Here is a 26042-nt window from a genome sequence, read left to right as displayed (position 1 = left end):
CAGGCCCCGGCCCAGCCACCACCCCTCCCAGACGCCACCCTGAGCTGGGACAGACCAAGATCTGCACCCCATCCAAGAGCAGACACCCCTCAGGACCCCTAGGAAGGGTCCCTACCATTGTGCTCTTGTCAAAGCCTGAGCAGCCAGAAGCACAGCTGACCATCCCCCGGGGAGCGAACAAGTCTGGGGGGGTGGACGGAGGACACGCGGGGTGGGGGCCAAGGGACCACCACCTCCTACGGCTTCCCGGCAAGGTGACCCTCCCGGCTCCGGCTGGGTCCACGGCAGAGGCTGGGAAAAAAACTTTCCAGCAAGAAATTGCCTGCACTGGTGACCCCAGCCAGTCCGCTCTCACCCATGTCCCTCACCACGGTGGGAGGAGAGGCAAGCTCAGCCCGGGCCACCCAAGAAGGGGGATCGGGCCGGAGCTGGCCCCTCTGCTCCCGAGAGGCCCCACCCTGGCTGTCCCCACCCCTGGGACCAGGGTCCCCCGCTGCAGCTGACCCTTGGCCTGTCTTCCACCTCACGCCCGGGTGGCCTCCGTGGTCTCTTGGGCCCCAAACACTTGCTGGGAGCTGCCCGGGGCCGACGCCTCTCCCGGAGCCCCCGAGACACCCCCCAGCTTCCTGCCAGCCCTCAGCATGGGCCGAAAGGGCCCTCCTGGCCCAGCTGACGCCTGCAAGTGACACCGGAATAGTAATTCCCGATTAAATAGGCACAAAACTGAGGACTGCGGAGCGATTACCCAAACTGACTGGATATTGAAGAACAAATATCCTGTTAGCGCCACTTCTGCCGGGTACACATGGCCATAAACGGGGACAGAGGGGTTCTGGGCCATGAATATGGAAACCTGCTTCCTTGGGGTTGCAGGCTCTTAAACGAGGCTGCGTCTCAGAGAGCCAGCAGAGGGGGGATGACTGCTCCATGCCTGATTTATCGGCAAGAACGCTTTGCAGTCCTTCAGATTAATAAAAATATTTAATGAAGAATCAAGATGGTTTATCTGTAATGCAAAGAGAATCACATTGCCTATATTTTTATTACTGAAACCTTGGAAGCAGGAAGAAATAATGATATAACCTACTGTATAAATGACAAAAATACCCATGCTGGTTACGTGCTTCGCTTCACAGTCTCCCTCTGCCCTATAAACATGATCTATTCGCTTGCCTCTTTCGGCTGATTCTAGAGTCTGCTCCGCATTGTAGAGTTTAATATCACCCTCCTCTCAACAGCACAGGGAAGTGATTAAATAAGAAATAAATTTGGCTGTCATTGCATTTAAAATCAAATCAAGGATCATTTGTTACCCCAAATGAACCAGTTCTCCTTCCCTGCCCATAAGTAGGCTGCTGTTTGCCGAACCATTTAGAAAAGTATATATAGTCAACTCGGCGCATAACGGCTTGTACTATAATATGATCTTTGTGGGGCTGCCTCGCTGAGCTGCTGGGAGAGCCCATAAACAGCACATGGCTTTTTTAATGTAAAGTTATAGGCATGGGACTTTGTAGGCTCACCTCAGATCCATCTGAGTCTCGTTGGGAGAAGCCCGTGGCAAGTCCTGGGGGCCCCCGGGACCCCCTCTCCACCCGTACCACCCGCCCTGGGAGGGAGGAGGGGCCGAAGCAGGTCCTGGGTGTGCACCGCCTCACCCGAACCCACCCTAGTGGGGAGGAGGGGCCTGGGTGCTGCTTCGGGAAGCAGGGCCTGGACGGGGGAGCTTGCCTCAGGGCTCCAGACGGGAAGTGCCAGAGATGTGAGGCGAAGGGCCGGCCCACACCCGAGAGACTTTCTCAGGCTGAGTTAGGTCTCTGGCTTGGGCGCCCACCCATGGCTGAGGAACAGAGGGGGCTACAGGACACAGATGGAGGGACTGAGGAGCTGGAACTTGGGCCTGCCCCATGGTGACCTGTCCACGGTGCTCAACGGGCCCTCCTGCGCAGGCAGGGCACCAGGAGGTGGCTTTTAGAAGGGCTTCCAACAAAAACAGTTTCACAGGGTCTAGTATTTAAAGGGGCCGAGTTTCAGGAAATGCACTAACCCCTAATGCTGGCCCCCCGCAACCCGACGATGCCAGATAAGAACCGTGTGAGGGTGATTGCGGCGCTCACCTCGGGTGGTGGGCATCCCTCCCACCTAGGCCCAGAGAACTTGTCCAAAGGCCAAGAAACCCGGCCAGGAGCAGGCCTGTCCCCCAGCCCGGACCACGAGCCCCGGGCTGCCCTCTTGGTTAAGCTGTGCCTCATCCTCAACTCAAGGCCGTCTCCTGCTCAGGCGTCAGGCTCTCAGATACCATCACTCGTGAGGCCACAAGACGCTCACCCACACCCCTTTTCCCGCCACCCCGGCCCCCTCCGAGGGAAAGCCGGGCACAGAGCCTGCGGAGGGAGCACCGGGTGTACCTCGAGGGGGGCGAGGCTAGGGAAAGTCCCATGCGGCCCCCACCTTGGCCCCCGGGGCTCCCCGAACTGTAGTTGGTGTAGCGTCCCTGCCCCGGCCGATGCCAGCAGCAGGTAAAGGTGGGAGAGGATCCCCAGGTGGAGGGGGGGTACTGAGGCCCAGAGACAGGCGGGAGTGCTGGCCCTGCCCCGTGACCTTGAGCCCAGCACAGCACCGGGAAGGCGGGGTGATGGGGGTGGGGGGAGGAGGCATTCCAAGTGCTCCCCCCTCCCTCCCGCACCAGGACGTTAGCTGTGCAGGTCCCGGGGCCTGGAGCCGGGCGGTGTCCCAGCGGCCAGGGCGCTGCGGCTCCCGGTCAACAGGTCGGCGACAGGGCCCTGGCAGGGGCCCGCCAGCCCGCCTCTGACCTCCGACCTGACTTCTGACCCCTCCCCAGACTGAGCCCTGCATCCCACTGGACCCTCGCCTGTGTCTATCGAGCTGCCGGACATGCAGTGACAGGAAGGTCTGGGCAGCCCACCCAACGCCGTCCTCTGCCTCCCGGGGCTCAGGGACCCGCAGGCCAGGCCAGGTGCCGGGCGGAGTCTGGTGCTGGGCCCGTCTGGAGAGTGTCCGCGGCTGTTTGCCAAGTACAGGAAGGTTAATGCCTCCACCTGGTTAACGGCTCGCTGTGCTATAATGTTCAGCATAAACTTAAAAATTAATTGCCTCACCTTCCGAGGCATCTTTAACTGCTCCTGAAAGGAAATATGGCTAATAACAATCACTTTAAAGTCAATTCTTGTTAGAAGATGATGTTGGACCAAATTTCTTTTGCTAACTCATTATTTCACACTATCCCCTCCCTCGCAAAAATCTCTGTATGTGCATTTTGGCCTAATTTTTTAAATGCTCAAAGGAAAACAGCCAAGCCCTGGGCCTGGGGCTGGATCTGCGGGTGTGGGACGGGCCGTGGGCTCAGAGCCCTGCCGGCCTCGGCCTGGGCGAGAGCGTCGGGGGCAGACTGACTAATGTCAGCCCCCAGCGGTCCTCCTCCTTTCCGGGGTCCCTTGGAATCCGTGAGGACGTTGAGGCATGACCCCTAGGTCACGGGACGAGCAGCCCCGTCCCCTGGCCTTGGTGCCCAGGCAGGGTCCACCTGTCCCCACCCCCCCAGGACCTGAGCGCCATGTCCAGCTCCTCTGGGCCGCACTGTCCTCACCAACACCTGCAAAAACTAACGGGCACATCCTCTGCTGGTTGGGAGCGGGGGGCTCTGCAATCGTCTTGTGCTGGACACACAGGAGGCGTGGGCCTCAGTGGACCCTGCAGGGTGGCTCCCCGGTGACCTGGCTCGCAAACCAGGGGCCCCAGGAGGCGGGCGCCCAGACACACTCAGGGAGGGACTGCAGGGGCAGGCGAGGTGGCCCTGGCCCCGCGTGCCCAGCCAGTGGCTGGAGGTGCTACAAGGTCCACTGTGTGGGGGCGGGGCACATCGCTGGCTCCTCCCACCGTTGGGCAGAACCCCCTCTGTCCCTCCCACCCAGGAGACGGGATAGGGTGGAGATCGTCACCCCATTTCTGATGGTGGAGAAACTGAGGCCCAAGTGGGGCCCCTGATGGAAGAGCCAAGACTAACAGACCCAAGACCCCCATCTGCACCCCACCTGCAGCACCTCCCCCAGCCCCAAAAGCCACCCTTCTGTCTTTTTTTTTTTTTTTTAGTTTTTTCAAATTATTTTTTGCAAAAAAAAAAAAAAAAAAAAAATTATTTTTTGCGCCACGCGGCATGTAGGATCTTAGCTCCCTGACCAGGGATCAAACCCGTGCCCCCTGCAGTGGAAGCGTGGAGTCCTAACCACTGGACCGCCAGGGAAGTCCCTGCCTTTCCGTCTTAATATGACCTGTTCCCACGCGTGTGCACAATCGGGGCACACCTGGAGCCACCCACACTCTCTCGTTGAACCCTGAGCCCCTGCAGTTCCCCACCCTCTGCCCCCAAATGTCATCTCGGAGCCAAGGCTGAGGGTCCCCCAGCCAGAGAGGTGGGCACCGGCCCCTCCTCTGGGCTCCTGGCTGCAGCTGGGGGTGGGGGTACCGGCTTCCCCAGGCTCCTGCCTAAAGCAGGTTGATTTTTATTGCCCAGAGAGCAACAAATCACTCTCTGACAATAATCGGGATGAACAGACACTTAATTACGAGGCCACGAGACAGCACGATTATTAATTTTAAATTGTGCAACTCACTTCTGAAGACTGAGCCTGAGAGCTGCCGCGGGGCTCCTGGGGGCCTGGGAGCAGCTCGGAGGCTGGGGGCTCCAGTGGGGCCCCAAAGCTCCTGCCAGCAGAGGGTCTGGGGAGACGGGGTCTGCAGGACCAGGTGTGGTCTGGGCACCAGGGGAGCCAGTGGGGCCCGGGCTCTGGGCCCCCAGAGTCTGCCCTGCCAGCAAGCGCCTGGGTCCAACTCGGGCATGGAGGCCGCACCTTTCCCAAAAGGATGGGGAAAGCCCCTTCAGTACAGGAGTGGTCGGCCTGGGCACCCGATGAGAAGGGTCCCGGGACTGCACCCCTTCCTCTGGCCAAAGTGGGGCCTGGTATCAGTGTCTGCACAGGGAAAGGGACACCCCAGAGAACCCCAGGTGCTTGTGACCCTGATCGCCCACCAGGGGCCAGTGGAGGGGACCCGAGAGCAGACCAGGGCTGCTGGAGGGACTGGGGCCCTGGCGCAGGGCTGACCTCAAGAGGCAGCCTGTCCTCAAGGCTCGGTGACACCTGCTCCTTGGCGCTCCCCAGATTTACCGTCTCCCCGTAGTTCTGGAATTCCTCCTATGCTGTCTCCCAGTGAGGGGGGTGGTCCCGGATTCCTCCTGGGCCTGTGGGGCCTTAGGGACTGAAGAGGCCCCTGGGGGGACACGGGGGGCTGGAGCTCCGTCGTGAGGCTGCAGGGCCCCGAGTGCAGTGGGGACAGCCCTCCCCAGCCAGCCCCCCAGGGAGCCCGGCGGGAGCCCGGTGCCAGGCCGGGCAGCTTGCGTGAGCCGACTGTGAGCCAAGCTGGCGGCTGGCGGCGCTTGGCAGGCGGCACGGGGGGGCGGGAAGGGCTGTTTGCAGACTGCGGACGACAGTTTCCCAGCTGAAAGCTCGCTGGTTAAACAGAAGAAGGGAGCAGTGCCCACGGCAGATCCCCAGCAGGCAGAGACCGAGGGCGGGGCCAGCCTGGGCTGCGGGGCCGGGCATCACCGTGGGCACCTGGGAGAGATCTGGGGGCCTTGGATCCCTGTGATGGCGTTCCCCCAGGTGGGCTCCCTGGCGGGGGTGGGCTGACCACCCCGTCCTGGGAAGGAATTAGAGCAGACCCTCTGGGTCCCAGGATCTGCCTTCACCACTCTCCACCACGGCCCCCATGGCACTGCACGGTGGGTGGGTGGGTGCCCGCTGCCCCCCCCCCGCGCTGGGGGGTGCCTGGGGGCCTCAGTCTCCCTGAGTGTTCCAGCCCGTGTGTGTGTGTGTGTGTGTGTGTGTGTGTGTGTGTGTGTGTCCAGGTGTGGAGTGGCTCTGCCGCCCGCAGACTGCCTGGGATCCCGTCCAAGCACTAGCCTCCTTGGCAGTGTTGGAGGGATGGGGGACCCCGGAGGGTGTGGGACTCCAATGTGGGGTGGGGGGTGGAGTGCGGAGCAGAGGAGGAGGGAGAGAAAGACAGAAGGGGAGGCTGGGAGGCCAGACCACAGGGAGTGAAGGGCTAGCAGCACAGAGACGGGCGTTCCTGCCCAGGAGGAGCCAGATAAAATGCAGAATACCCAGTTACATCTGAATTTCAAATAAACAATGATCTTTTAAAGTATAAAGTATAGGTACGTCCCAAAACTGCATAGGACATACTTATACTAAAACAATTATTTCTTGTGAGTGTGAAATTCAGTTTTAACAAGGTGTTATGTATTTTCATTTGATAAATCTGGCCACCCTAGCCAGGGGTGACAGGCGCTCGGGGCGCCCACCTTGCTGCAGGGCAGACCCCCAGCCCACATCTTGCCCCTGCTCAGGGGTCCTGCTTGGTAGACACCAAGGGCAGCTGCCTCCCTCCTGGCTCTCCGGCTTCTTCACCCCACGGTCCTTTCTTGGAGGGACCAAGGGCGAGAGGCAAGCACCGAGCCAATCAGCCCCTTTCACAGAGGAAACACTGGACCTGACTCTGTCCCCGGAAGCCCCGCTCCAGATGTCCGGCGGCCAGCAGTGGCGGCCCCGCTGCAGGCCTCAGGTAGGTCCCGCGTCCCCAGCCTCCCCTCCGGGCCACCCACAGAGGCCGCTCCTGTCCTCCTGAAGCAGGTGATAAATGTTCGCTTTTAGGGCCAACTGATAGATTATTATAGATTATTAATAGCGTGGCTGCCAGTTACAGGAAACGCAGCGCGGGGCGTTAACCTGGGGGAGGTCAGAGAGCTGGTTTCCTCCAGTGTGGAGACCAGAGGGCCCTCCCCTCTGTCTCAGGAGGGACGAAGTGACCAGATTTATTGCGGCCACAAGAGATCATCGGGCACTTAGCAGCTTCCAGCCCCTGGTTTGAGGGGCAGTGGGGGGCTCTGGGGGCTGAGGTGGGAGAGTACTCCCGGAATTGCCCCTTCCTCTCCCACGGAGGGGGCAGGATAGTGGGGAGGGGGAGGGAGAGCCGGGGGAGGTAGGTGCTGGGGGTGTCCTTCTCCCCCCAGTGGCCCGTGCTCAGCAAAGCTTCGCTCACCAGGCTCCGTATCCACCCAGCCAACCCCCCGCAGGTCCCCTCCCAGGGCCATCTCCTCCTGGCCACTGCGTGTCCCTCCCGCCCCTCCCCGCCCCGCCCCCTGCCCCCCGCCCCCGGGTCCCAGCCAGCCACGCAGAGGGGCCTGAACCCAGTCCCTTTCCCTCTCTGAGCCTCAGTCTCCTTTCCTGCAAAACGAACTAAGTGAGAGCTGCTTCTGGAGGATTCCATGGCATCCGCCAGGCCCGCCCAAGGCTGGCAACTGCCGCTCGTGGGGCTCAAGCATGGGAGCTGTGCTCAGCTCTGGAGTGAGGACAGGGGGACAGGGCTTCGGGAACTGAGGCCCATGCAGAGTGGGGGCCATGGGGTGCCCGGATGGGAAAGCCACCCCCGGTCCCTACACGCCCTCCTGAGATTCCCCGCAATTAACGCGGTAAGTGATTGGACGTGGTACGGCCGCCCCTCAATACTCTGAGAATAATCAATGGGTCTTTAATTTCCAAACAATAGCTGTCTTATTAAATCTAAATGTAATGTGCTTCTGGAATCCTTAATTTAAAGTGCTGCTGCCCCACTGTCTGCTCCGCTCTCTCAGTACAAACGCAGGGAGCACGCGACTCAGAGCAGCAACGTGAACCAAGGTGCTGCGATTGACAGCACAATTGCCACTCCTGGGGGCGGGCCCTCCTCCCGCCCAGGCTGGCCCGCGGGTGGCACGGCGCCCCCCGAGCCAGCTGAGGAGTCTGCCGGGAGAGACGGATGTCGCAGGCCCAGCATTCAAGGCCGCAGGAGCCTCCCGTCTCTCCAGGGCTGAGGTTCACTCGGCCACCGACCCAGAGCGGCTGGATCTGGGCCCCATCTTTGTTCAGGCCGTGCCTTTGCCCTCACCTCCTTCGGAGTAGCTCTGGGGCACTGCCAGCAGGAAGCCTTTCCCGACCCACGGCCACTGTCCAGGTCGCCCACGGACCCTCTGCCCCTCCCTCACAGGTGCCAGGGTGTCTCTGGGACTTGTTATGGGTGTCCGTGGGCGCTGGACTCAGAGCCCTGGGTCGGGTCTTGGCTTCTCCTCCAAACATCCATGTGGCTTAGACCCCTCCATAAAGGGGACAAGACACTCACGTCCCGGGTGGCTGAGGGGCTTGGGGGGATGGGAGCCGCTTCCTCTCGCAGTTTGGGGGCCTGAGGTTCACGGGTGGACGTGGGCTTGGGGGGTGGGCCCACTGAGGACTCTGCAGTCCCTCCTCCCCTTCCCCTGCTGCCTGGCTGCCCTGCCTGCCCCCTCACGTTTCTAGAAGTTGCCCTGGAAGCCCCCCAACTGCGTCCCAGTCACCCCTGGTCTGGAAGGGGGTCAGGTAGCCCCCTCCTGGGATCAGAGCGCCCTGGGCCAGCCCCGGACTGCAGCACACGTCCCCTTCCTGGCTCCTCCCGTGATAACAGTGTCCCCCTGCGTGGGCCAGTCACCTTCAGCCCTTTGTTTTGACCCTGAAGCTCTGGCAGAGCAGACTTCTCATCAGACACGAGCTCAATTAGTGCAGAAGCACATCCCACCTCCACTGGGCTGCCCGCCTGGGAAGCAAAGTAACCCACTGTCCCCCTGGTCACAGCGTCCCCTGGGGTCGACAGGACCCCCACCTGCACTCGTGAGGCGCCCCACCTGCGAGGTGGGCCCCTACTCCGGGGTGTGTTGGGTGGAGGGTGATACCTGGGCCAGCCTGACTCAGTTTCCCATCTCAGCTCCGTCACTCACTGGCCATGAGGATTTTTTTTTTAATTGTGATAAATAAAATACACAAAACATAAAATTTACCATTTTTAACCATAGTAAACTGAACAATTCAGTGGCATTAAGTACATTCCTTATGATGTTGTGCAATCAACACCACTATCTAGTTTCAGAACTTTTCCCCCCAGAATGAGACCCTGTACCCATCAAGCAGTCACTCGCATCCTTCCCTCCCTCCCTTGGCGCCTGGCAACCACTGATCGGCTTTGCCTAATCCTGGGCATTTCATACAAATGGAATCATACAATATTGTGCCCAGCTTCCTTGACTCAGCATCATGTGTTCAAGGTTCATCCACGGGGTAGCGTGAATCAGCCCTTTGTTCTTTTTTATGGTTGAATACTATTCCATCGTGTGGAGGGACCACATTTTGTTCATCCTTCATCTGTTGATGGACAGGTGGCTTGTTTCTACTTTTGGTTACTGTGAACATGCTGCAGTGAACAACGGTGTGCAATTTTGTTTAAACATCTGTCTTCAAGTCTTTGGGGTGTAAGCCTTGGAGCGGAATTCCTGGGTCACATGGCGATTCTATGTTCGGCGTTTTGAGGAACTGCCAGGCTGTTTTCCACTTTGGCTGCACCTCTTCCGCGTCACCAGCCGTGAGACTGGAGCCAGGCTCTGGCAGCCTTGGATTCTCCCATCTGTTAAAGGGAAGCCATCACCTCTCTCTCTCGGGCGTGTGAGGAAGAGTGAGGAGGGGGTGGTGTCCGCCGTGTGGAAGGCCCTCCGCACGTGGCCCTGACGCGGGGGCCACAGTCCCTGTGTGCCTGCAGAGCGCTAGCCTCTTGTTCTTGAACGTGCCGGGCTGGTGCCCCCAGTGGACCCTGCGTCCCCCTTGGCCAGCGAAACCGTGAACACTGGAGCTCCTGTCTGGGGGCAACTGCCAGGCACCAGCCATTGAGTTTGGTGCACCGAGTAGATGCTCTATACATACTGAGTGGAGGGGTGATTTCTAATTTCCACGACACCCCAGCAAGGTAGAAACTGTTCTCTCTATTTTACAAAACCTCACACAAGTGACTTAGAAAAGTCCCCCAGCCAGAGGATGGAGCTGGGACCCTGTCACAGGCCCATCTGGCTCCCGAGTGCAGGGCCGAAGTGTACCTGCCTTCAGGTTGTTCACTGCACGAGGACGTCCGGCCGGGGGGGGTGGACGGAGCAAATCTCCTGTCCCCATTCTGTCCCCTCCATCAGGCACCTTGAGATCAGCACAGAGGCACTGCAAGGTCTGGTGGAGGCCTGGGCAGGTCCTGGGGGCGCCCACACCTTGCCAGGCCTACCCGGGGAGCTCCGGGCCACCCCCGACACAGGCACAGCTCATGTCTGACACAGGAGTAAGTGGAGGCCAGACACAGGCCCGAGAGGGCCTGGACCCCAGAATAGCCCAGACCCTGCCTCTGCGGGGGGCTGGCTCTCCCTGGATTCTTGGTACAGAATCACCAGCTGAAACCCCTCAGGGCTCTGAGCGTGTGTGTGCTGGGAGCTGAATTTCTGCTTTGCCCTCACAGAACCCCCCGGGCCAGCATTCACTGCACATACACCGTGCACCAGGCACCGATGTGCACCCTGTGGGCATGGCCCTTTGAGGCCCCCAAACCCTGAGAGGCGGCATCAGCACGATCCCATTTTACGGAGGAGAAAACCGAGTGCTGACCAAGGCCAAGCAGGGAGTGAGCTCGGGACCCCTCCACCCCTCCCAACCCGGGGTGCTGGGCGGGGCTGGGGTGCCCCCGGGGAGGCCAGCCCTGCCCCCACCCCGCCCCCTCCCTCCTGGAGCCCCCCTGCCCCGTGGGCATTTCCTCGGAGAGTTCCCCGTGCTTTGCCGAGCTGGATGGCAGCCTCGTCCTCACGGTAATTGACTGCTCTCTAATCAAATTGATTTCCATTCCAGGGAGGCCTGCCGGGCCCCTCCATTCCAGGAACAGTATTTTGAGCACCGATGTATAATCAAACAGCAAAAAGCAGAGGGCACCGTGGGCCTCGATGCCAATCGTATAAAAGCTAAATGGCCCGAGCTTTTAGGCCTAATCACTTCTGTGCTCCCGCTTGGAGTGGGTCTGCAGCAACGCCCCGGCCTATCTGAATTTCAGCACGGTCGGGCGGGGTCCGGTCGGGTGGGGTCCGAGTGATCCACTGTGTCCGCCCCTCAGCCAGGCTGCCTTGCCGAGGCCAGTCCCCGCTCTGCTCTGCCCATTGCTCGTGACTCCCCTCCCCTCCGGAGGGGCTCTGCCACTCGGTCTTGGAGGAACCTCTGGGGCCCAGCACTGGGGAGGCCGCAGAGCCGGGCGCCGAGTCAGCTCCAGCTCAGACTGCCTCTGGGTCTGCAGGAGGGGCAGGTGGAGGTCCTGACGCGAGTGACTGCCCAGGGCCCGGGTGGAGGCAGAGCCCAGCGCCGAGCTCCACGGCCCTCTGTAGCTCCTGGGAGCCCCGCAGCCAGTCCCTGAGCCCAGAGGGGCCCTTACCAGCCCCGACCTCCCCATCCTGCTCCCTCACCCCGCCCCTCAGCGGGCTTCATTTCTCCCCAACTTGGGTGGGCCAGTCCAAGGCCCGGAGCCCCTCCCCGAGGGTTAGAGTCTGTTTTGGCCCAGGGCCACCCTTCCCACCCAGCTCCCCACCCCGTGTCCCTCGTCAGGGATGGGGTGCCTTGTGGCACAGGTGCCCTGAGGCAGCCCCTTCGCTCGCCCCCCCCTGCTAACAGACCTCGGGGTTGGACGCCTGGTGTGGCCGGCAGGGGCTCTGTGGGCTTCCACGGGGCAGGGCAGGGGTCAAGGGCATGGGCCTCCTTCCCACACAGCTGGCCAGCTGTGTGCTACGGCCACGCCCCTCTGCAGGCCTCAGGCTCCAGTCTGCTAGGTGTAACGGGGAGTGTGAGCGTAGGTGATCGTTTCCTTGTCAGGGACGGGGTGACTTGTGGATTTGGGGACCCCATGGAACTGATGGGGGCCCTGGGGGCTGAGTGGCAGCCCTCAGGGCCCCCACCAGAGGGAGTGCTCAGGGTCCAGAGTTCTGTAACAGATGCAGGGTTGCCCTCAAAGCATCCCTGCTGACCCTCAGCTGAGGCCCCAGGCTCCCTTCCGGGACTTCAGCTCCGATCCCAGAAACTGAAAGCAGAATATGGGTGCAGGCGTCTGTGCAGGGTCCCAGCTGAGACGGAGCTGCCCCACACCCTGGGGCAGAGGGGCGCCATGTCCCTCTGAGTCAAGGTCCAGACGCCCTCCCTGGCCCTCGACCCTGATCCTGTGGTCTCGTCGGGCCTGTCCTGCAGGAGGGGAGGGCTCATGCCTCCCGAGGTCCCTGCAAAGCCCCCACCGGTGGATCAGCCTGTGGTGACACTAAGATGGGTCTGGAGCAGCCCCTCCCCGGGACCAGCCGGCCCTCCACTCACCTCCGGCAGGCAGCTCCGGGTCTACGGAACCAGCTCTAGTGCAGCCACGTAAGTAAGGCGGTGGGGCCCCAGCCCTGCAGTAAATCCTGCTGCCGTAGTCAGCAGCCCGGTGGGAAGACCCTTCCCCAGAGGATGGGCCTTGGGGTGCCTGGTCCTCCCTCCCACCTGAAGGGCCCCCAGCTCAGCAGACTGGGATGGCCGGAATCTGAGTCTGGGAGGAAGCCGCCCGGCACGTTTCTGCCGTCCTGGGTCGGGGAGAACCCCAAGGCGAGTGGATATAAAAGTTCAGAGCCTCTGTTTGGCCATCACCCGCCCCCCGCCCCCAAGAGAACACAGCTGGCTGGGGGCGGGCCAGCAGGCCTTTACACGAGGGCTCCTCGGATGCACAAGGACAAGGTAACCCCCCCTTCAGAAAATGGGCAGAAGGGTGGGAGACACCTCACCAAAGTCGGGGGTCGGTCGGTGGCCAGCAGACGTGAACGGGGCCGACACCCGAGAGTTTCAGAGCGAGCAGAGTGTGGTTTGCAGCTTAACCGATCTGGCGAAAGTTGAAACCCCCCGTCGAGCCCCGGTGTTGGTGAGAGGGGTGCACCACCCCCCGCCCGCGCCGGGGGCTCCCGGGAGCCCAGCCTAGAGGAGCGGGCAAGGATGTGTGGCCTGCAGCAAAAGTCTGGGACCACTGCTGGGGACCCTGCCCCTCCCCTGCTCCCACCAGCCCCAGGTGGGCGGGCGTCCAGGGCAGGGGACTTCAGCTCTGGGCCCTCACCCCCCACAGGTGTCCCAAGTGGGCCGGGCCGCGAGCCGGCTCCTGTCCCCGTGGCGCTCCTCTTTCTCAAGAGCCCTTAGTCACCTCAGAGGGAGGGCCGAGGACCCCCCTTGTGGTGGGGCCGAGGCTCGGGCCGTGCACGCCGTGGTCTGACTGGAGAGGCGGATGGACAGGTGGCACCTGGTGGTGGGAGGAGCCGGACCACCCTCTGCTGGTCCCGGCTGAGCCCATCCAACCTGCCAGCCTGGGGACACTTCCTCCCCTCAGCCAGGGGGTGCTGCCCAGGGGCATGGTCAGTGAGGTCAGCCCAGGCAGGGGCCTGGTTCAAACACTGGCTTTTCCCCCTTCCAGCTATGTCCAGGTGACTTCATAAACTTCTCTGAGCCTCAGTTTCCCCATCTGAAAAATGGGGCTATAGTTGGATCACCTCACAGGACTGTGGTGGGACTCCAATGAGGCCCTGTACGGGCGGTGGGCGGGCAGAGGTCAGCCGGGGTCAAGCTCCCTCCACCCCTGTGAGGCCCGAGGCATGCTGGTCAGAGACAGCTCAGGAAGGAGACCCAGACCGCAGGTCCTTTGGAGGTCAAGTTCCCCACTCCTGCCTCAGGGGCTGTCCCCAGGGGGACTGCCTAGGAAATCCTGCCCGGGGGCCAGCTTTGAACACCTGCCATTAGGAGTGACTTCCCCTCCCCCCTTCCCGAGTGCAGCCCCCCGGCTGGGCGCCATGACCTCTGCCTCTGCCCCTGTCCCTGCTCCAGGGGAAGGGAGGCCAAGGGCCTGAGTGGAGTGAGGGCCAGAGAGGCGATGGCTTACCAGCAGCCGGGGCCTGTCTGGGGTACCGGTGCGGGGCGCCCTGGAACTTCCTGGGCCAGGAGAGCTGCCTGCTGGTGTGGCGCCCTAGCTGCCCTGCGCAAGGGGCCCTGTGCTACCAGGAACCAGCCCAACCGCGGGGAGGCCACGGGGCAAACCTGGCTGGCTCCTCCCCAGGGCCACTCTGTCCTTACCTGATGGAACCAGGACAGAGCCACACACCTGGGCCAGCCCCGCCCTCAGGCAGGAGGGGAAACTGAGGCCCGGAGCCCAGGGCAGGTGGGCTCTGCCCCGGCCTGGTCAAGTCCTCTCCCCTCCCTACCCCTGACCGCCCTCCCTGGAGAATCAGGCTGCCTTTCCTGGAAACTGGGGCCTCCGCGCCCCTCCCCGCGAGGCAATGCGCCATCCATCTCCCAGCCCCACTTGTCTGTCTGGAGCTGTTAGTAAATTACGGTCCCAGGAGGCTGGGACCAGCTTCCCCTCGGCTGCTTCTCTGCTCAGCGAGGCCCGCTTCCCGAGGGCGGGGTGGGCTTTGCGTCGCGACGGGACCCCCAGCACCACCCCAGGACAGACCCCTCAGGCCCCCTCCCAGCTCCAGGCCTGGCCACTGGCCACAGACACCCCAGGGAAGCCCAAGCAGCCGGGCCCGAGGGGGGAGATGGCCTCGTGGTCTGAACCCCGCACTCTGTCACAGCAGGAGTCCTGTTGACACAACGTCAGTCACCGAATCCACCTTCTGCTTCTCTCCCACCTCCCGTGTGCCCTGACCTGTGTGTGGGGGGCCCAGGTGGCCGAAAGTTCTCAGAGCTGGGCGCCCCGGGGCAGCACAGAGAGGCAGGCGCCATCCCTCCTGCCCTGCCCGCCCACCCTTCCTGACGCGGGGCCCTAACCTGCTCCCGCCTCCTTCCCTTGACAGGTGAAGACCCCCCAGTGGTGCCTTGACAAACGTCTGTGTCTACTTCCGAGTAGACCCTCTTGGCTGGCCTCCTGATGGGCTGGACATAGCCCAGAACCATAACTGACCTCCCAAGCCTCCCCGGCAACAGGCCAGGATGCCCTCCAAGCTGGGCTGCTGCCAGCATGGCATGGGGTGCCTCAGTCTCCCCATCTAGGGAGCGCCGGTGCCCATCCAGGGGGTCGTGAAGGACACACCACTCAGTTTGTCCATCAGGGTCAGGCGTGGGCATGTCGGTGGTCACCCCTGCGCTGGCCAGGCCCTCACCGGGCCTCTGGCTCAGACTCTCAGGGCGTGGACGGGGGCGCCCCTCCCCCGCGGGCTCAGGACCCCACCCCCACCGGGCTCTGACCCTTTGTTCCCGAGGACAAAGGGCTCCCGGCAGGGCAGAGCCTCCGGGTCCTGCTGACTCCGCACCCCTTCCCAGAGCAGGACAAAGGAGTGGGATGCAAAGGTTCTGATGCCTCAGCCAGTTTCTGTGGAGGCTACAAGGGCAGGGAGGCCGGCTGAAGGACGGAGGCTGGAGGGGACAGAGCCAGGCTGGCAGGTGCCCGAATCCCCTCCTCTCCTCCTAGGACACCGGGAGGCTCGAACGGGGAAAGGGGCTGGGCTGGGCTGGGCTGGGCGCCTGGAGCCAGAAGAACCCGGCAGGACTCCTGGGTTCAGAGTGGAGCCCTTCCTCACGATACCCACCTCCCCACCCCCACCCCAGGCCCTAGGTTTTCCCGCCGCCGGGGGCTCGGGGCCCGCCTGAGTGGGGGCATTTGGAGGCTTATGATGGCGTTTGGGGGCCTTCCAGGGGTGCAGCCTGTGGCCCCAAGGTTGGGTGTCTCCACCAGCCCAGGTGGGTGACCTGGAATCCACCGATCTAACAGCTCTGAGGTCCCGGGCAGGAAGGGGGAGGGGCTTGTACAGGCCGAGCTGGCGGGTGAGCTGGGCTCCGGGCATCAGGGCACAGCTCTGAAAACAGGACCTGAAGCGCTCACCCATCGGGGCTCGGCACTGGGGTCGGCGGGCGCGCCTGGCTCTCCCCAGGCTGGCCCCTGTGTGTGATGTGGCCCCTGAAGGAGGGGGCGGCTCAGGGCGACCCCAAACCAGCAGACCCACTGCCGCAGGGGCCCATCTGGAAACCACGCCCACCCATTTTAGACTCTGTCTGCTCCATGCTGGCCACGGCTCCAGGGGACCCCCTTCTGGGAAAGTCACACGAAGCAGACCTACAGACCCCTGCCCCTGGGGGAGGCAAGATAAACCAGTGAGCAAATAAATCCATCCCTAGCTTGGGCAGAGCCGCTGCTACAAAGCCTGAGAAAGCGGGAGAGGCCGGGGGTGCTTTTAGAAGCGGGTCAGAGGTGAGCCTTCTGGACAAGACCTCGCAGGACAGAGATGAGGAGCCCCCCACCCAGGTGTCCGAGCGTCGGAATCGCGCGTGAGGGCCCGAGACCTGACCCGTGTCTGTGGGACACACTGATGCAAGGCCTCGCCCACCGGGGCCCAGGGGAGCCCAGAAAGGTCCTGTGGGTACAGCAGAGGAGCGCAGGGGGGACGGAGCTGCCAGGCTTGAATCAGAGAACCCCAGCCCTGGGCTGGCCCGGAGGGACGGTTCCAGAGATGGTCAGGGGATGGGGTGGCCTGGCCTGGCCCCGGGGGCCCCCAGTCAAGCCAGGTGACCTGCTCCGCCCATGTGCAATTCCCCCTCCATCCACCTGGGGGCAGACCTAGCCCAGGAGCAGGGGAGGGAAGGGGAGGGAGGCAGCCGCACACCTGGAGTGGCAGGCAGGTGAGCCAGGTGAGGTGGAGGCCCCAGTTTGCAGACAAGAAAAAGAAAAGGAGAGCCTCGCCAGTTCACCCGGAGCTCAGGGCCCTCCCCCAGGCACTGGACCTGAAGGACACCCTACCCACCAGCCCCCTTCCCTTGTAAGATCCTGGGGGGAGGGGGAGGTAAGTGGGTCAGGTGTGGGCGAGCCTGGGGATGGCCTTGCCCCCGCCCAGGGCTCCTGGGTCCCGAGGGTAACCCTGCTCTCAACAGCCCACCCCCTCCCTGGCTTCTCAGCGTCGCCCCCCCCCCCCAACGCCACTGGGCTAGCAAGATGCCGGCAACCTGGGTTTGAACTGACTTTATTATTCGGTAAATGTGAATTTTACAAAGCGCTTTACAATGAACGATCACATCCTTTTGTTTGTTTGTAACGGATTTCACCTCCTGAAACGGCTCTGAGCACACTGCAAGCCCTCGGTTTCCTGGTCGCTGGCGGACGATGTGTCTTCTGAGTTACGATACGGTGTCAGCCGTGGCGAAAAAGCAACAGTCTAGACTCTGCCAACTAGCAGCACGGAAGAGAGGGAGGTGCAGGAGGAGCAAACAGAGGTTTCCTCCTTCTTCTCCAAAAAACAAAAAAAAAAAAAAAAAAGAAAAGAAAGAAAAAGAAAGAAAAAAAAAAAAAAAAGCCAGCCTCTTCTGCGGCTGAAATGGAACTCAGTGTTACTGTGAAACAGGCCTCCTTTATACAGCACAGGACAATTTACTGATTTATTTTTAACAGTCGTGAGTTACAGTACTACATAACCCCTCCATGGACTCTTCACAGCAACCGTCTCCTTTTTAAAAGTCTCTTTTTTCCCAAACATTCCGTCCAAAGGATGAATGGTCTATTTGCACCCAGTGCCATCCAAATGTTCAAGTCAAAAATATTTATACATTTTATATTTAGTTCTTTTATTTCTTTGTCTGCTAAAAATAGTATTGCAAGTTTTGGCTTCTTTTGACATAAAAATTACAATCATGTGCAAAACACTAACAATGAAGCATTGATCAGAATTCAAGCAGGTTGTCCAGTCTGAATGCTTTAGATGCTGCGTCATTTTCCTTTCCGTTTTTCTCAGATAAACAAAACAAACAAACAAACAAAACCCAGAAGCCCTTGCTATGTTAGAAACACCTTGTGCCGAGCCCCCCATGGTCTCCGGCCACCGGCGGGTGACACGCCCGGAGCTGGCTGGATGACATAATGACAAATTTATGCAGCAGCAACATTTGGAAACAGTAGTTAAAGCTCAAGACGGCTCTGAACTCTCAATTCTGTGTTTAGGATTTACTGCTGGCAGAGGCAAACAGAGGTTTTCTCTGAGTTTTCAGTTGGTTCATGGGCCACAGGCCTTTTTCTACTTGCAGCAAGATATTTCCATAAAGACAAACCCACTGGAGGGGCATCTAAGCCGTCAACGGCTAGGGTGGCACGCACGGGGCCAGTGCTGGAGGGTTCCGGCCGTCAAACGGGGACAGGTCAGGGCCGGGCACACAGCAGACCCCTCCCAGGCCGAGCCTCTCTCTGCCTTCCTCCTTCCTCTAAGGCCACCGAGGAATGCATTTTCACGGAGGAGGAACAGGCCCGGCTCCGGGGCAGCGGGCAGGGGCCAAGGGCTGCACCTCAGAGACCTCTCCCCTCGCCTCTCGTCCACATTCAGGGGCAAGGAAAGCCGATCGAATCAAGTGCAAGGTTAAGCAACCACAGAGGACTCTGGGCGAGACCAGACACAGTGCGGAAAGCAAGATGGGATTCAAGTACCGAGGCCGCCGGCCAGGCGGGCGGCCCCACCGAGCTCACAGTATGTCGCATCTCCCGGTCGGTCCCTTCTCCTGGACCTTTGCACTCGTCCCAGCTGCTTCCCTGGCACGTCCCGGCCGCTGGGGAGGGCAGGAGAGGGCGGGCGGCCGCTGGAGCCCAGGCCAGCCGCCCACCACAGCCGCTGGGACCGGCCCAGTCCTCCTCTCCTCCAAAGGCGCTGATAGGACTTAGCTCTATATAATAGACTCTATGTAGTTATATGCGTATTGCTAATAGTCAAGCTTAGGGATAAAGGTGCAGACATCTCATAAATACTGAGTGGCTTGTCTCTCGGTCTACAGGATCTGGGTGAGTCAGGATCACGCTCAAAGGACAGGAATTAGTCGTCTTGTAAACAGAGGAGGGGGAGGGTCCGGTTCTCTCAATTGGTTTTCCTTGGGAAAAATGATCAAAAGATGCTAAGGCACTCTGGAAGGCCCCTCCGAGCCCAGGCCCGCCGCCGCCCACCCCGAGGAACATTCAGGACGCAGAGGGAGCGCCCTGGCAGATACAATCATCAGCCACGCCCGTCTGCAACGCTCTCGACCCACGTCCACCGCGGGACACATTAGTGCAAAACGCTCGGCCTGGCCCGCCCGGGGCGCAGGGAGAGCTCAGAACCCATTCACATTTGATTATTATTAAAGTTTCACCTGTAGCTCTTGCCTTCCTTACCCAGAACAACAAAACAGACGGCGATTATAAACAATTAAAGGACAGAGATCACGGGACATTGTGCTGGCCTGAGCGGCGGTGAGGCCATCTCTGGGAGGCCCCCGCCTCCCCCGCTGGACCAGCGGCACCCCTCCTTGTCCTGGCCTCGGGTGAGGGCCGTGCCCACCTTGGAGTGGAGGAGAGGGGAAGAGCGAGCCCTTCTGTCAACAGCCAGGACGGGCAGCCAGCCCCCGAAGGTCCCCAGGATGGTGGAATGAAAGTGCAAACGTGGGGCAGGGACAGATGAAGGGACCTCGTCTGGAGAGGGGACGGTGGGGTCTGCCTCACCCACCACGCCCCGCCCCGCAGCCTCCTGACAGCTAAGGGGGTGTGGCCTCCTCCCAACTCCAGGAGGACTTGGTCCTGGCCCCTGGTGGGCTGTGGGCCTGGGGGGTGCCCTGCCAGCTCCAACCCCACCTGGGCCTGAGACAGAGGAGGCCCGCCTCTGGGCCAGGTGGTTGGTCCAAAGCCCCAGCAGGAAGGAGCTGCAGCCCCTCGGGGCCGGGACCACAGGGCTCGGCCCTCCCTGTGCCACGTGCCCACCCAGGGTCCCCCGACGCCGGCCTGGAGCCATCAGCGCTCTCTGGAGGGCAGGCACCTGTCTGGCCTGGCTGGAAGGCATCCCCGCCCCCCCCCCCCCGCCCAAGGTCTCCCCCAAGGGCCCTCCACAAGGGAGGGCCGCAGTCAGCAGGACTAGGAGCCCGGGTGGGAGAGTGCCTAAGCCCCCTGCCCTGCCCCCCCAGGCTGCCCCCCGCTGGGACCCACTAGGACAGCTCAACTTTGCGGGTCAGGGGGGTTGAGCCACACCTGCTTGACAGGGGGACGAGAGGGGGGGAAGCAGCAGGCCCGCTCAAGTCTGGGGGTGGGGTGTGCCTCTGGCCAGGCCTGGGGGCTGTCTGGGACTCGAGGGAAGGCAGCCCCTGGACGTCCGGACACGAGCACTTCGGACAGCCTGCGCCCCTCCCCGCAAACAGCAATTAAACTTCACAGTGAGCTTTCCAGCCTCAAACCAACACTTCCACGCCCCCGCCACGCATTCCAGAACCCGTGCACCTGCAAACCGCCCCAGCTCAGGCCTGTGCCCACCACCCACCCACAACGTCAGAGGCGCGCATACCCCAGGGCTCGGAGTGCATACGGGGGAGCCCAGCACCGAGGGGCCTGGCTCCAGCCCCAGCCCGGCCCCCGGCTCCCTTCCTCCGGAACACACCCTGGCTGCACTTCAACAGGAGGTGAGTGGGACCTGGCCGGGGGGCTGGGGGACATGGTATCCAGGTGGACCCACCCCCAAGCCGTAGTGGGTGGGGGCAGGGACCCCAATCCTAATTTTTTTGCTCTTTTGGGTCTGAAAGTTTCCAAACCATACATGAAATAGATCTGAATTAAGACGAAAACAAATAAACAAACAAACATAAAACCAACGTGGCTGCAGACTGCGTGGGCTGCCCCAGGGCAGGGGCCCCACCTCACAGGATGGTGGGCGGGTGGCCGGGCTGGAGCCAGCAGGTGCTGGGGCCGGCGGCCCAGGCCCTGGGCCCCAGGTGGACCGAGGGTCCGTGGAGCCTCAGGGGTCGGGGAGACCCCACGGGCGCGGGGCAGGAGAGCAGACGCAGCCAAGATCGCTTCCACCACCCACAGTGACCAGCACGGCCCGCCACTGTGCCGTCACCACCGCCCCCGCATACGCTCACACATGCTCCGCACACACACCCACACCCCACACGTACGGCGGACCCGGCGGGCCTGAGCCCCGAGTCTCAGGAAGAAGGGAGAACAAGGAGTTTGGCCCCTGGGGGCCCAGCCCTGGCCCGTGGTCCCGGAGGAGTGGGGGGGTCCCCATGGGAAAGGAACGAGGGTCCCGAGACACATGCTCCCGCCCCACAGGCCCCTGGCTTCACCCCAGGCAGAGGGAGCCGTGGGGGCAGGAGGCCGGGCACCAGGGTCTGGCGGCCTCTCGCCCCCTCCCCGCACAGGGGGAGGGAAAGCTACAACGTGGAGACTAACCTCTCGAATATCAAAAAGGAGCCCCGGGACCTTGCTCGCAACTAGGTCACCAGGGGCCTAATCGTTTACAGTATAACGAATGCATTTGTTTCCTTCATGAATTTTAAATACAAGCAGAATAAAAATCACATTTTTTTCAGGCAACAGTAGCAGTTCAGTAGGTAAGTGGCTTGATCACATTTGTCTGTATTAGTAACGCATGCAAGCAGCTTCAGTACCCGCCTCGGCGCCCGGTCCGGCCTTGGGCTCCTACAAGGTCCCCGCGTACGGGCCCTCCGGTCTCCTCCCTGCGGCCGGCGTCGCGGGCCGGCTGCTGCTGGCGCTGCCCTGCTCGAAGGGCTGCGGGGGGCTCTGGCCCTCGGCGGGCAGCGGCTCGGCCGCGGCCACCTCCTGGACGACCGGGCCGGCGCCGTCGGCCTCCGAGCCGGCCTCGAAGGTGGGGTTGGTGGAGGCGCCCAGGTCGACATTCACGGCGTCAGTTCTCAGGGCCACGATGCTGGCGGCATCGCCCCGCCGCTCGGCGTAGATGCGCTGCTCAAACACCTGCGCGGCGGCGGGCGGGAACTCGGGGTCCAGGGGCGCGCTGGCGGCCGAGGAGCCCATGACCGTGCGGTACATCTCCACGCCCTCGGGCAGCATGGACTTGATCTTGGGCAGCCAGCGCTTGCGGACGCGGCGGGCGTTGGTGCACATGTCCGCGGCGATCACGTTCATCTCGCTCTCCTTGAAGCTGGGGGCGAAGTTCTGACAGTACACTGCAAGGACAGAGCGCCGGGAGGTGGCGTGAGCGGCCACCCACCCGCAGGAGTCCCACGATGCCGGCCCTCCGCCTCCTGAGGGGCCGTGGGACTGAGATGCCCTGGACAAGCCAGGGGGCAGAGTGCTCTGGGCTGGAGAGGCCACCGCGGGGCCAGTGGGGCAGGCCAGGGACCTCCAGGGTCTCCTCCACCTTGCTCCCCTCTGGCACGGGAGACCACAGGGCCACCGAGGCCTCTCCTGGGTCAGCCTGAAGACCAGCGGTCACCCTTCTCACTGCTGGAGGCCCCGCCCTGCTCCTCTGGGACAGCCTGGGGGAACCTTCAGGGGAGGGGCAGTCAGAGCAAACAGGACCCCAGCCTGCGGCTCTAGCAGGAGCACAGAGGGCCCAGGGGGCTCTGGCTCCTCCTGACCACTGGCTGGCAGTGTGGCCTTGGGTGGGCCCCCATCTCTGGGCCTCGCTTCCCCACTCTGTCCCACCCACCTTGCATCCTTGGTCAGACAAGCCTGATAGAATCCCTGCCCTGGTGGAGTGGGAATCGGGGCAGGGCCTGGGCACCCACTCAGCTGTGAGGCTCGGGTCTCTCTGGGCCCGATCAAAGGGCTGGCAAGGAGTGAGGCGGGGGCCGGCTGACACCTGTCTTCAGCCCAGTCCCCGGCCCGGAGACCCCAGCCCAGCAGTGGCATCAGCAGCAGCAGTAATAACGGTACGCCCTCTCCCCGCTTCTCCTTCAGGAGACACAAGATCCAGCTCTCCGAACAGCACGGAACCCAGAGGCGGGTCCCGCAGCGTGAGCCCCCTCCACTGTGAGCCCTGCTCTGGGGCAGCGCCAGCTGCACCCCCTCTCGGCATCTTCCCAGAGCCCCTGCCGGCACCCCACCCATGCTTTGGGATGCGATTACTGGCTGCAAAGGCCCCTCTTTGCTCTGAAACAGAATTAGCCTCACAAGAGAGATTTTTTAAGCAAGAAAACTAAGACAGTGTTTCACGTGCCGACAGCTACAGGAGGACGTGCTCTTGGCTGCACTGGCTCGTGCCGGGCACCGGTGGCTTCCTCCTCGTCTGGGGGGTGCGGGGGGGACGGGGGCGGCGGTCTGCCACCGAGATGGACCACACTCCGCCCCCACGGGCCCAGCAGCGGGAGGCAGAAGCGGGCCAAGCAGATGGCAAAGGCTCAAAATAACCCCAAAATGTAAATAAGCGGTTTTGTTCCAAAAGGAAAATTAGATCTATTTCACATATTAAAATAGTTTCGCAGCTGAATTCATCACGCTTGGAAACCTACCAAGAATGTTAACACCTCGAGACCGGGCCCCCGCGAGCTGCTCTTTTCTCCCCCTCGACCCTGCGGCCCGGCTTGCTCCTGGGGAGAAGCCACCTTTCCCAGGCTGACATCCAAGGGCCTGGGGGCTCCTGGAGCTCCTTGAGACGCCTCCCCACCCCCGAGACCCCAGTCCTCCTCTTACGTTTCACAGCGTTCAGGACGCGGCTGTCCAGCGGCTTGCGGCTCGGGTCACTGGTGGACGAGCGGATGCCCGTGCCACAGCTGTTGGCCAGCGTGTTCCTGGCGGGGGGACAGGAAGGGGGACAGCATGAGGCCGCCGGCTGGAGGGGACGCACGGGAACGGGGTCCCCGCCTGCATGCCCCGCCGCCCCTTAGGGGAAGGAGCCCCCCCAACCCAGTGACGTGGAGCCGGTGTGGTTCTTCACTTTGTGGGGGGGTCCACAAGCCCTCCCTAGACCCAGGTCTGGCCGACGGCCTCAGGCTGACACCTGTGAGGTCGGGAAGGTGGGGGACCCTGGACGCACGGCCTTGTCTAGAAAAGATTCTAGAGACCACAGGGCCCGCGGGGGACCTACCTGTCGAAGAAGGTGGCGAGGAGGCGCCGCAGCAGAACCTTGTGCTTCACCCCTGCGCAGAGGTGGCAGTTCATCAGCTGCCCGCGCGTGATGTAGACGCCAGAGCCTGTGGCCGCCAGACACAAAAGGGAGGCCCTCAACCCCAGACCCAGGGCCACGGGCAGCCCAGGGGCTGCTGGGGCCAGGACGGGCGGACCACGGGTGAGGGGGTCGGTGGGGGAGGGTACGGGGCAGCCCCCCTCCAGGCCTGGGACCCCGAGGGGCTGGGGAACAATGCTCCAGGCCTTCCTCGCTGCACTGGGGCCCTGTCACCAGAAGCAGGCAGCCTTGGTCACACGCTTCAAAGGGCTGTCCCCAAACTGCCCTCCCAGCCTCGAGGGGATTTCCTGGAGCTGATGACCTGCGTTTGGGTTTGGGAAACACTCATCTTGCCTCTCAGTCCTCCCTGAACACCAAAGAGCCGCGGGCAGTGACGGGAGCTGGAGTCATGGAGGTCGGGCTGCAGCTCCCCCTGCCCAGCACGGACCTCTCCCGGTGCCGGGAGGGAAGAGTCAGCCCGGGGCAGAGACGGGACCAGTGAGCCCCGCAGTCTGGCCAGGCCAGGCCCCCACCAGGGCTCAGGCCAACCAAGGACAGGGACGACAGGAGCCTCCGTTTCCCCTGGACGCTGCCCGTGGAGAGAGGCGCTTCCGCAAGAGTCAGCCGGCGTGAAGAACACTGAAGGGCAAGGACATGCCGGCCCCGCTCGGGAGCCTGCAGGGCCTCATCTGGGCCTTTGCCTATGATCTGACTTTCTACAGGGCACGTACTGAATCTCCTCATCGGAAAACATGAACAAGGCAGTGTTCCCTTCTGGGCGGCGGCGGGGCAGGGCAGGGATGCGAGGACCCCCTGTGAAAGCTGCCACTCCGGCTTCGGGGGGCCTTCCCCGGCTTAACGTTTTGTCCCCCACGAGCCAGGTCTCCAGAGAAGCCCACAGGCCCCGGTTAAGAAGCACGGGGCTGATTCTGGATGGAGACCACCATCGGGCGTCTCCGGCCACGACACGCCAAGGGTCCCGCGGGGCCTCACCCCACCCAAGGTCTGCAGAGCCTCAAACCCAACAGCAGGGCAGGTCACCCTGTACCACACGGGCCGGACAGCCCACTCGCTGTGGGGAGATCTGTAAAGGAGGGCGCTTAGCAGGAGGCTTGGGGCCAGGTGGGGCCTGGCCAGGGAAGGCAGCCGGCCTGTACCCTTCCCAACCCCAGACTGATAGACAGGCCTCCCTGGGGACCACGCCCATCCCCAGGGCCCTGAGGAGCCTGATACCGGCGCTCCCCGAACAGAGGAGCTGGATGCTGCTTGGAACGGCGCCAGCCCGCAGGGGCGGGGGGCTCGGGGCATGGCCGGGGGGCGTCCCCACCCCACCCAGGCCCACCCAGACCAGCCAACACCGCCCAGCTGCCCTCCTGTCGGCTGAAAGGCGAGACCGCCTGCTGAGGCGTGGTTCCAGAAGTGGGGACGGCTCAGGCAGAAGGAACCCCATGATGTTGCCCGGGAGCGGCAGGCGGGGTGCTGGTCAGGAGTGATGGCCCAGCAGCTCACGGAGGAAGAGGGAAGGCCCCATCAATTCTCATCTTCCCGCCGGACAGCCTTAAAAATCTACAAGGAGGGACTTCCCTGGTGGTCCAGCGGTTAGGACTCTGCGTTCTCACTGCCCGAGGCCCCGGGTTCAATCCCTGGTCGGGGAACTAAGATCCCACAAGCCTCACAGCGCGGACAAAAAAAATCTACAAGGAGCTGTGAGGCTGAATGAATCCCAACACTGAGAAGATAAATATTTCCGACAGGCACGAGCCCTAAGGGGCTTTGGACCCCATTGTATTGTTTGTTTTTACAGAAGAAACAAGTCCATTGCTGCCTGGGAGCTGCCGTCTGGAAGCTCTGGTCATTACCCCTCGAACGAGGCAATTGTACACTTGGGGAGTTGGGGGGGGTGGTGCTAGTAAACTGTACGGGACTTGGTTTTATCCGCGACCTAAATTAAAACACAATCATGATTGCAGCCCCTGCCAATCAGAAGCACGACCAGCCCAGGGGATTCAATTAAAATGCTAAATTAATTCAATTGAATAACTCCTCTTAATGACACTTTCTTCTAAAAGGAAATTAGAGGAAATTTAAGATGTTCTTTTTTTTTTTTTTTTTTTTTTGACTGACTGGTGATGAGTCCGTTGTTCATAGCTCCGAAGAAAAAATACAGGCGGGGCAGCTGCATACAACAGACAGGGTCGGGGGAGGCCTC

At 62.0% G+C, this 26042-nt stretch overlaps 1 protein-coding gene across 2 annotated transcripts in view; it reads right to left on the bottom strand.

The window, feature by feature from the left end:
- Positions 1–19843: 19843 nt before the first annotated feature.
- The window catches only part of NACC2 (NACC family member 2), a 73675-nt gene continuing 67476 nt past the window's right edge, over positions 19844–26042 (bottom strand). For both annotated transcript variants that reach the window (XM_068553554.1, XM_068553555.1), the window contains exons 4-6: positions 23756–23861; positions 23362–23459; positions 19844–21893 (exon numbers count right to left, since the gene is read on the bottom strand). In XM_068553554.1, the coding sequence (XP_068409655.1) occupies positions 21388–21893; positions 23362–23459; positions 23756–23861 (710 nt within the window). In that variant the 3' untranslated portion in view covers positions 19844–21387. The remainder of the gene's footprint in view (positions 21894–23361; positions 23460–23755; positions 23862–26042) is intronic.

Source organism: Eschrichtius robustus, chromosome 10 (genome assembly GCF_028021215.1).
Source record: "Eschrichtius robustus isolate mEscRob2 chromosome 10, mEscRob2.pri, whole genome shotgun sequence".
NCBI classification, from domain to species: domain Eukaryota; kingdom Metazoa; phylum Chordata; class Mammalia; order Artiodactyla; family Eschrichtiidae; genus Eschrichtius; species Eschrichtius robustus.
This window is presented reverse-complemented; position numbering and strand designations above follow the sequence as displayed.